This window comes from Drosophila innubila (assembly GCF_004354385.1).
Source record: "Drosophila innubila isolate TH190305 chromosome 2R unlocalized genomic scaffold, UK_Dinn_1.0 1_C_2R, whole genome shotgun sequence".
Lineage (NCBI taxonomy): Eukaryota > Metazoa > Arthropoda > Insecta > Diptera > Drosophilidae > Drosophila > Drosophila innubila.
In genome coordinates this window covers 12,071,479-12,081,326 of record NW_022995374.1, presented here as the reverse complement: position 1 = coordinate 12,081,326, position 9,848 = coordinate 12,071,479, and the positions used below count along the sequence as shown (strand labels likewise).

At 38.0% G+C, this 9,848-nt stretch overlaps 4 protein-coding genes across 4 annotated transcripts; 2 read left to right on the top strand and 2 right to left on the bottom strand.

The window, feature by feature from the left end:
- The first annotated feature begins 155 nt into the window (after positions 1-155).
- Positions 156-1,417, top strand: LOC117784473 (methyltransferase-like protein 9). The gene is made up of 3 exons (XM_034622221.1): positions 156-376; positions 460-747; positions 809-1,417. The coding sequence occupies exons 1-3, from the start codon at positions 284-286 to the stop codon at positions 1,361-1,363; spliced, it is 936 nt and encodes a 311-aa protein (XP_034478112.1). The 5' UTR covers positions 156-283; the 3' UTR covers positions 1,364-1,417.
- Positions 1,418-2,126: 709 nt separating this feature from the next.
- On the bottom strand, positions 2,127-3,372 carry LOC117784471 (mRNA-decapping enzyme 1B). Its single transcript, XM_034622220.1, has one exon. The coding sequence runs from the start codon at positions 3,287-3,289 to the stop codon at positions 2,153-2,155; it is 1,137 nt and encodes a 378-aa protein (XP_034478111.1). The 5' UTR covers positions 3,290-3,372; the 3' UTR covers positions 2,127-2,152.
- A 343-nt stretch (positions 3,373-3,715) lies between these two features.
- LOC117783657 (DNA ligase 1) lies at positions 3,716-6,574 on the top strand. Its single transcript, XM_034621170.1, has 7 exons — positions 3,716-3,823; positions 3,885-3,938; positions 4,001-4,318; positions 4,384-5,016; positions 5,195-5,823; positions 5,876-6,121; positions 6,176-6,574. The coding sequence occupies exons 1-7, from the start codon at positions 3,807-3,809 to the stop codon at positions 6,541-6,543; spliced, it is 2,265 nt and encodes a 754-aa protein (XP_034477061.1). The 5' UTR covers positions 3,716-3,806; the 3' UTR covers positions 6,544-6,574.
- On the bottom strand, positions 6,513-8,306 carry LOC117783658 (regulator of nonsense transcripts 3B). The gene is made up of 3 exons (XM_034621172.1): positions 8,151-8,306; positions 6,994-8,097; positions 6,513-6,902 (listed from the first exon to the last, which is right to left on the bottom strand). Exons 1-3 carry the CDS (start codon positions 8,211-8,213, stop codon positions 6,609-6,611), a joined length of 1,461 nt encoding a protein of 486 aa, XP_034477063.1. The 5' UTR covers positions 8,214-8,306; the 3' UTR covers positions 6,513-6,608.
- Positions 8,307-9,848: the final 1,542 nt, after the last annotated feature.

Below are 9,848 nucleotides of genomic sequence, written 5' to 3'. Positions count from 1 at the left end.
ATATAAATTTACTAAAAATTTAATACCACAGCATTTTTTTCCTTAAAAACGGGATAAAATACATTGCGAAAGCAATTCACTTATTTAACGACGCTACCTTGACAGCCTTAAAATTATCGATATTTGTATTATATATGTAAATGCATATGTATTCGTCTTGTTTACTATAAAAGATTATTGGCATTTACAAGTTCTTCTTTAGTTCTTGAACAATTGTAAAACACACGTAGTTTTTTGTGTGTGCAGTTCAGATGTAGATTTTCAAAAGCATTCATTGTTTACAATGGACCTTTATCGACCCAGAGGCACTTTGGCACGTGTGATTCACGCAAAATTCCATAATGACAATTTTCTGGAGAATATAGACACCCAACAGGTATCGCACATACACACACAGATATATTATATGTTTATGTGGAGACATGAAATATTTATATTTTTAATAAAATTATATTGCAGTGGTATACATTAAACGGCGAGTTACCTCACAAATTCCAATCAAAGTTTGTTGCTCTCAAGCAGCCCGACACAACAACAATAAGATGGCTGGAACGGACCAAAATGTTATCTTCCAACATATGGATGCATCTTTGGCATGCCTTGGCCAGATCTGTGCTGCAGTTTTTTATGACGCAAACAGATATTAACGGGCTCTTAAAACGTGGATCCATGTTTATTTTGTCAGAAGAACAATTTTACAAACTTTTGGAGGCTGGCGGCTTTCCAACGAGATTTTCAACTGATACGGTACAATAAACTGCTTATCAACTCTTAAAATGCCATAATGATGATTATTTATTTACTTTAGATAACATTGTTGGACATTGGTGCCGGCGACGGTGAAGTCTCGCTGCGTGTGGCAAACAGTGTGGCCGAATTAAGTGGAAATGCTGTGCTGCAAGTATTTGCAACTGAAGCTAGCTGGACAATGCGAGAGAGACTGAAGAAGCTTAACTTTAATGTTGTTACTGAGATACGTGAGCTGAAAAACGTTGAATTAATTCTATGTCTCAATGTGCTCGATCGATGCTTTGATCCCTTTGCACTTTTGCAAGATATACACACTGCATTAGCTCCTAATGGACGAGCTGTGGTTGCCTTAGTGCTTCCATATATGCATTACGTTGAAACAAACACATCGCATTTACCTTTGAGGCCTCTATTGGATAATCCGAACAAGGGAAACGGCCGTGGGGGCCTAACATTCGAGGAAGAAGCAACACTGTTTTTAGAATTACTCGAAAACTCTGGTTTTCGCGTGGAGTCCTGGACAAAGGCCCCGTATTTATGCGAAGGAGACCTTCGACAATCATTCTACTGGTTAATTGATTTAATTGTTGTACTTTCCAAAAAGCCTACTTAAAACTACCTATGTAGTTATAATATATTTGCATTTATGCTTTAGTGGTACATTTAACCCTTGTCAATGTTTTTATACAATCAAGAATCTCAGCGTTGATGAAACTGGCGAGATTTAAAACCAATGAAAACTGTTTTTAAACCGCTTTTTTTTAGTACATATCTGCACAATTTATAGTACAATATTTTGCCAGGCTTAATCAAAATCAGAACTAAAAAATCATGACAACTAAAATATTGGTTCCGGTTTCCGATACGACTATTTCGGAAAAAGTTCTTTCTTCAGATATATTACGGTATTCAATAACCGCATAGATACTATGCGAAAAATATACTTTAACCATTCTAATAATTTTAAATTATTTCAAAAATTGCATATTTGTCCATTTTCTATTTAAAAATATTTTAATTCCAACTGATTACAAATTTTTATTAGTTTGAGCTTGATAGATACTGAATTTCGTTTGAGACAAGAACATTCTATAGATTGATTTTGATTAAAAACCAGCGCAGTTCTTATTTGAGGTAATGCATCCGGCCGTTTATGGTTTGAATTTGCTTTGTGATAAGCAAACAAATTCACAAGGCACATCCATTTGTGTATAAACTAATAATAAAAACAAAATATACAAATCTTTTTGATAAGGTCCAGGGTGAGATTCTTTGGAAACAGCGTCATCTTCATTCATTGCTCCTGACGAAATAGAATTAAATGTTAAAAAATACAATGAAATACAAACCAGCAAATAGAAAAACGCAGTTGCTTATTTATCGGGAAATAATATTGAATTATTTATTGATATGTTGTATTGGAATCAATCAACGAATTAGAACAGCCGTTAATATAGGCATTATGCAACTTGGTGACAAATTCCTTGTCGTTCTGAATAAGGTAAGTAAAAGCCTGCACAAACTGTGCAGAGTTCAATGGCTGTAAGTAGTTCTGCTCTGTTTCAGCTTTCACGTTGGACACGGACACGGGCACATCGAACATTGTGGGTGGCATAAGCGCGGGCTTTGTATCCGGCTTATCTCCGACAAGCAACCTTCTAAGACACTGCTCGGCATCGTCAGTGGCAATTAAAGCCGACGCTGGTGAATCACTTACATTTTTCTCAAACTTAATCTTATTTAGAAGCGAGATTGGGTTTCCAGTGTTTCGAGGAATTGTCGACGTAGCTGCCTGTAGAAATGGTGACAGCGGACTTTCCGAAGAGCCAACAAATTCGCCGTCTCTAGTGAAGGATTGGCTTGGCGCCTCAACGGGAGAAACGGCACGATGTTGTTGTTGCTTTTCCAACTGGTCGACAGATAAAGGCTGAGCGCGATTCAACTGCGCCTCCACCGTGGCCTGCTTAGCGGATTCAAAGAACTTCAGCACATTACAGGGTGTCACGTTTTCAGACTGACTTATTGTGACGCCAGACTGAGGCTGACTGTTCAACTGTGCATTGTATTCCTTCTGCGCCTGGGTAAGCATATTGAATATGCTAGAGTTTCCCGGTTTCGGATACGCCATCAATGACGAAGGCTGATGTCCATTACTTTCCTTATTCAATAGCAAGCTATTCACCAGGCTGCTTATGCGATCACATTCCTCACTATTGTAAAACCAGAATCCGCGAATACGTGACCGCTCGTTGCGGTATAAGAGGAACGGTGGCTGCGATTGCAATTCCAGACTGCCAGTGATTGGCTCCACGAATGATGTTGTATTTAGTCGATTATTAATGAATATACTGTGAAATGGCTCTGCATTTCGATGATAAATAAAGAACGCTCCTTCCACATCAGTTTTTTCCCATTCATTTTGGTCCGAATTAAAGGTGTAAAATGCAACGTGAGACGACGAATCAACAATCTCTTTAGCGTATGGATCAATTTTCTTTATTGCTGACAAATTCATTCGAGTTATGCTTTCGTCCGCCATGTTATTGTTTTGCAAACTTTTATTGTAATTATTTAAAGATTCAACAAGCCTCTTACAAATCTTAGAGATGCGCAATGTTCAACTTGTGAAAAGTATTTTTAAGCAAGTATTTGTTATATATTTTCACAAAGGAAATACCAAAAAACTGCGACATTTATCGATGGTGGAACGATTGCAAATAGTGAAACAGCTTGATACTCAGATAAATGCATAACAAATAACAAGGCTATTTCACTTTTCCTTAATTTATATATGTATTTTAGATATAGATTAATAATTATTTCACTTTAGCAAGAGAGAATTTACCCCAGAAAATGGACTACAACTTAGAAGACATTATTAATAAATATTTTGTGTGGGCAGTTCTCCGATATTTAGATGATTCGCAAAATGCTTTAGTAGTCAAAGGACTACCCATATTATATAAAGGGTCTGTATCGACAAGCGATATTTTAGAACAAAAAGGCGGGATTGTGTGCATGATAGAATCGTTTGTTGTTGAAAAATAATTTAGGCAATGCAAAAGTCAATAACGTAATTATTTCTTTTTAGCTTCATATTAATATAAACCTTATAATTAAATTTTAATTTGCAGGTCGTTTTTTAAACCAAAAGCTGAACCCCAAAGCTCATCTCCTGATGAAGCTGAGTAAGTTTTTTTTACTAAAATTATGCATTATCAACGTTTTTTAACTGCTTTAATCAATTCAGAAATAGAAAAAAGAGAAAAGTTGAGAACAATAATCAGAAGACTGAGATTACTAAAGATGATGAAAGTAAAGAGTTGCCGAAGATTAAGAAAACTGATGTAAAGGAAGAACCGTCGAAGATTAGAAAAGAAGATGTAAAGGAAGAGATGTCGCCGGTTAAGTCCGAAGCAATGGACGAAGACACGGATACAGCTCCCAGTAAGCCTAAAATGATCAAATTGAACACAGAAGTGGATGAGAACGAGGGTTCAGATGTCTACGACCCATCTATGGACTCCTATCATCCAGTGAAAGATGCTTATTGGAAAGCTCAAGGCTTGTAAATATTAGTGGATTGAAAACATTTAATTATAAATGCATATTTATTGAATCATTTCACTTTAGGACGCCATACTTGGCCTTGGCCCGTACGTTTCAAGTCATCGAGGAGACGAAGGGACGCTTAAAAATGATTGATATACTGAGCAACTTTTTTTGTTCGGTGATGCTGGCCAGTCCGGATGACTTGTTGCCCAGTGTATATCTTAGCATCAATCAGCTGGCACCTGCCTATGAGGGACTCGAGCTTGGAGTCGCCGATACGACGCTGATGAAGGCAATTGCCAAAGCCACTGGACGAAACTTGGCGCATATTAAGTCCCAGACTCATTTAATTGGAGACCTGGGTATTGTGGCAGAGCAATCGCGGGTCTCGCAGCGCATGATGTTTCGTCCAAAGCCATTAAGTATACGCGGAGTGTTTAGTAAACTAAAGGAAATCGCCACAACTTCAGGACAGTCGAAAATGACACTTGTTTATGATGTGTTTGTTGCCTGTCGATTTTCGGAGGCCCGTTTCTTCATTCGCTCTCTCATTGGCAAATTACGCATTGGCATTGCAGAACAGAGTTTGCTGACAGCGCTGGCTGTTGCATTAGTTAAAAAGAATCATATCAAAGATTGCAAAATCAATAAGATAGGCGATGTTTACAAGGATGAAATTGCTGAGACAACTCTAATGCTGAAGACGACTTTTTGGTGAGCAATTATATATTAAAGGTATTCCTGAAACTGATCAGTTGGTAGACACGCCGACCTTGTTAAGATTTCGTAAACAGCTGGTAGTTTTATCAGAAAATCTAATTTAGGTTCAGGATTTCCTTTCACCTAATCCCTCTCGATTTCCGATAATTTAATATACTTTTACTTCCCACAGTCAGTGTCCGAACTATGACATCATTATTCCAGCCATTTTAAAATATGACATTAAGGAGCTGCAAACACGTTGCCCCATGCATCCTGGAATGCCCCTTAAGCCTATGCTGGCGCAGCCAACGAAGGGAGTTCATGAAGTTCTGGAACGCTTCAGTGGCATGCATATTACTTGTGAATGGAAATACGATGGCGAACGGGCTCAGATACATTTAAATGATCTGGGTGAGATGAGCATTTTCTCTCGCAATTCCGAGAATAATACTGAGAAATATCCGGATCTCATTGCCAGAAGCAAGTCGATCCTTAAAACAGATAATGTCAAATCGTACATAATCGACAGCGAAATTGTTGCATGGGATGTGGAGCGGATGCAAATATTGCCATTCCAAGTACTGACTACGCGAAAGAGAAAAAATGTTGATATTGCCACTATTAAAGTTCAAGTGTGTGTCTACATTTTCGATCTACTGTACATTAATGGAGCTTCCCTCGTCACAAAGCCATTATCCGAGCGTCGAAAACTTTTATTTGAACACTTTCAAGAAGTCGAAGGTGAATGGAAATTTGCCACCGCTCTCAACACAAACGACATGGATGAAGTTCAGCAATTCTTAGAAGAATCAATAAAAGGTAACTGGGAATTCTCTGACATTCTTTGGACATTAAATCCATTTTGTTGCAGGCAATTGTGAGGGTTTAATGGTAAAAACTCTGGATGAAGAGGCCACATATGAAATTGCCAAGAGATCAAGGAATTGGCTGAAACTAAAGAAGGATTACTTGTCGAATGTCGGTGATTCATTGGATCTTGTTGTCATTGGAGGATACAAAGGCAAAGGACGACGCACTGGAATCTACGGCGGCTTTTTGATTGCTTGCTATGATACGGAAAACGAAGAATATCAAAGCATTTGCAAAATTGGAACAGGTAAACGTTTTCCGATCCCTGTGTCTTTGGTTCTTATGGTATTTGTATTTTAAGGATTTACGGATGAGGATTTACGTGTACACTCGGAGTTCTTCAGTAAACACGTGATCGACAGTCCCAAATCATATTTCAGATATGATTCCAGCTTGGAGCCAGACGCTTGGTTTGAGCCCGTTCAAGTTTGGGAGGTTAAATGTGCCGATTTATCACTAAGTCCCATTCATAGAGCTGCTATAGGAATTGTCGATGGAGAGCGTGGCATATCTCTCCGCTTCCCTCGCTTTATACGCATCCGTGATGATAAGAATCCTGAAAATGCGACAGATGCTAATCAAGTTGCCCATATGTACCAGTCTCAGGATCAAGTGAAGAATAACCAAAAACAAGCGAATCCTATGGACATCGAGAATGATTTTTACTAATAATAAATCAACACATCAGAATCAGCTACAACCAGTATAAATTTTGTATTTTTGAACATATTAAATTATTTCAAAGTTGTAGAATGTGCACTTGTGCTACTTTCGGATGACTTGGATACACAACGTGCATGCTCAGCACTCCCAGCAGTCTCCTTGCTGTCTTGAGGCTTCTGCTTGTTCCGCCTTCCAAAGCGTCTATTCTTGGATTTTTCATCTGGCATTAAATTGTTATCCGCTTCGGTGGGAAAGACGGGCATTTCTGTTGGCCGGCTGGAATCCTTGGAGTCGTTTGGGGAATTCTCTTCTGACCCCAGGCGATTTCTAGCTTTGGGTTGGTATATGGCAATAGATGGACGATCCTAAAGTAAAAACAAGTAATATAATGTAGCATTATTTTTTTTTATATAAAAAGTAAAGTATTCAGTGACACTTGGGACCTCTGAAACATACCTTATTTCTGATGCGACGCTCGTCAGCTGATCGACGATTGGCGGCTCTGCGTGCTTCCGACTGACTCGTTGACTGGGAGTCGCGATCTGTCGATTTGGGGGCCGCCTTGGTTACATCTTTGTTACTCGGATTTGTGGCGAGCCGTTCACTGCACGCTTCTGCTGATCTATCCGTATCCGTGTTTGACACAGCTACATTGGAATCAGCTTTAATTTCTTTCTTTAGTATTGTAACTTCCTTGATTAAATGCTGTTGTTCCTTGGACTGATGGGTTTGTTTTGATGATTTCTTATTCGAATTATCTTTTTCAGGCTTCTCATTGCGATCGTTTTTCTTGTCTCTTTGCTCGCGATCTCGCGCCAATTTCCTTTGCTCGTGTTCTTCTCGCCGACGCTGGTCGCGTTCCGTTCGACGTTTGGAGCGTGAGTTTTTGGCAGCCTTATCTGCACCTTGTCCCTCTTTGTTGAACTCCTTCTTCTGATTATTATTATTATTAAGTGATTTTTTGCTCTCACCAGCGGAATCCTTCGGTTTGCTGTTTTCAGGTGTTTCCATTGATTTTAGAAGTTTCTGTTCTTCGCGCTGCTTTCGCTTTTCCTCATTTCGCTTACGGGCTTCTTCGCGACGCTTTTCTTTTTTGTTAGCCAAGTATTGCAGCAGTGGAGTCGATTTAACCTTTTCATCGGTTCGGCTTTCGAGCGGAATATCAATCTTCAAATCGCCTAAGCGAATCGCTTCTTCACGTTCCTCTGCGAGTTTTTGCAGGAAATCCTGATAATGCGATTCCTTTTCAATAGTATTCACTTTGTTGTCGTGATTACGCGCTTTATTCTTCATAAAGCATTGAAATGGCGCATACTCCACAATGGCAACGTATTCGGCTCCTTTCGAATCCACAAATACATAGCCATCAAAGCGGTCGCGAAACTGCAGCACTTCCGAAATATCCTTGAGCGACATATCAATGTACGCCCGGCATGTTGCCTCTTGCCCAAGCGACCAATCAGCTGGGCAATAATAGTAGGAATCGTTCTCCGGCAATGGATCCACTTGCTCCAAAAACTCCTGTTCGGTCATTGTCGGTGGCAAGTGTCGAACCACTATCTGAAATCAAGGCTATAGTTAAATAATCCATCACTAAATACCCATTTACATACTTTGATAGCATGGTTTGATTTATCCTTCCTCTCCCTACGTTTATTAGCCCGTGGTTTCTCCATATTCTATATTTTATCAACAAAACGCAAGACTCTCACAAGTGTTCTTAATGACAGTGAATACTCGATTGATATTCGATAAAATGTATAAAAATTCAAATGACATCTGCGTCAAAGTAGCGTCGACAAAAGTGAAATACTCGGCATGAAACAGAGACGAGTGAAAAATGTTTATTTATTCAAATTAATTTTTATGAATGATAACAAAATTTGTATGAGAGTTAGGAAATTAAACGAAAACAAGTAGCGGCTCTGTTTTCTGTACCGGTAAATAAGACTAAAAATGCAACATTTTCGAAAAATTAAAGGGACCCTTTGAATAAATTTAAATGAAAAATGAATCAAAATCGAACTCTGGCGAAATCGGTAAAACATTTTTTATGGAGGAAATTAATAAAATTAAAAAGCAAATTAATGCAATGATCAGAATGACATTCTGTTTGAAAATCGGTTCAAATTTCGCAGAGCTATGACAGTTTGAAGTTGGTCTGACTCTTAACCATGTTCAGAATGAATTTAGGACCTATACCATGTTTAAAAGGGCATACCGCTTAAAAATCGGTTCAGTTTTGACAAAAGTTTTTCGTTATTTTTATTATATGGGGCAAAACGTTTTGGTTATTAATCCCCAAAAAATGATTTATTTCGGTACCGGCTCTAAAATTGATACGGTTATATTCGGCTAACGGCTCTTTTAATATTTCCTGAATAGACTGTAGCACAAGACCCTTAATATAAGAAGAAAATTCAGATACCAGTGAGAACACAACTTAAACCGTAATTGCAGCATTGCTTCTATTATGAACGTTTCGAATTCCGAGGTAAACTACAGCTGAACGCATAACCATACCACTTAATTTAAAAAAACTAAGGTAAGACTTAATCGTTTTCATTGCGAGTATCAATTTGGTCATTGGTAGGTCATATTTCTAAAAATCATTTGCGAATTTTAAACGTACAAAAGCCTTCGATTAGTTTCAAATCGGATAGCAATTTAAAAGCATTGTACTGAGTGACGCTAAATCTGTTTCGACAGCTGTCGTTTCATTTCGTTAAAAGAGAGGTTAAAATTGCTAGAACTTAATCTACAGCTAACACAGAAACGAAAAAGTTATTGAACAATTTTCGCTGACCGTTGTCGTCTCTGTACTGAGTACCTGCACTTAAACTCATCCGATTTTTAAGCGTAACGCCAATTTGTCCTTGTTAACGTTTAATTTGAAATTTTATACAAAATTATTAATTGTAATTTCTTCAAAAATTATTCAATATTTTACGTGTCAGTTTTGGTAAAAAGTTACTAATAGTGACTGAAGAACTATCCAGATTTTGCTGGGTATAAAATCGACTAATAAACATAATACATTTTAATAAATCACCATCCGACGAATAAGAAATGTACCTAATTTGGTACCAATGTACCAATAGTGCCGACATTGGAATTGACCGTTAGCCGAAATTAACCGTTTCAAATGTACCGTATGGCAATTCCATGAAATTTTTCTAGGAACCGAAACTTTAAAGCTTCGTAACGGTTCGACATCTGTACCTTTTTTTAAACAGTTGCATTTTTTTTATATATACATATGCAAAAAATGAAAACCTAATAATAGTACTTCCATGGAAATGTAAAATAGA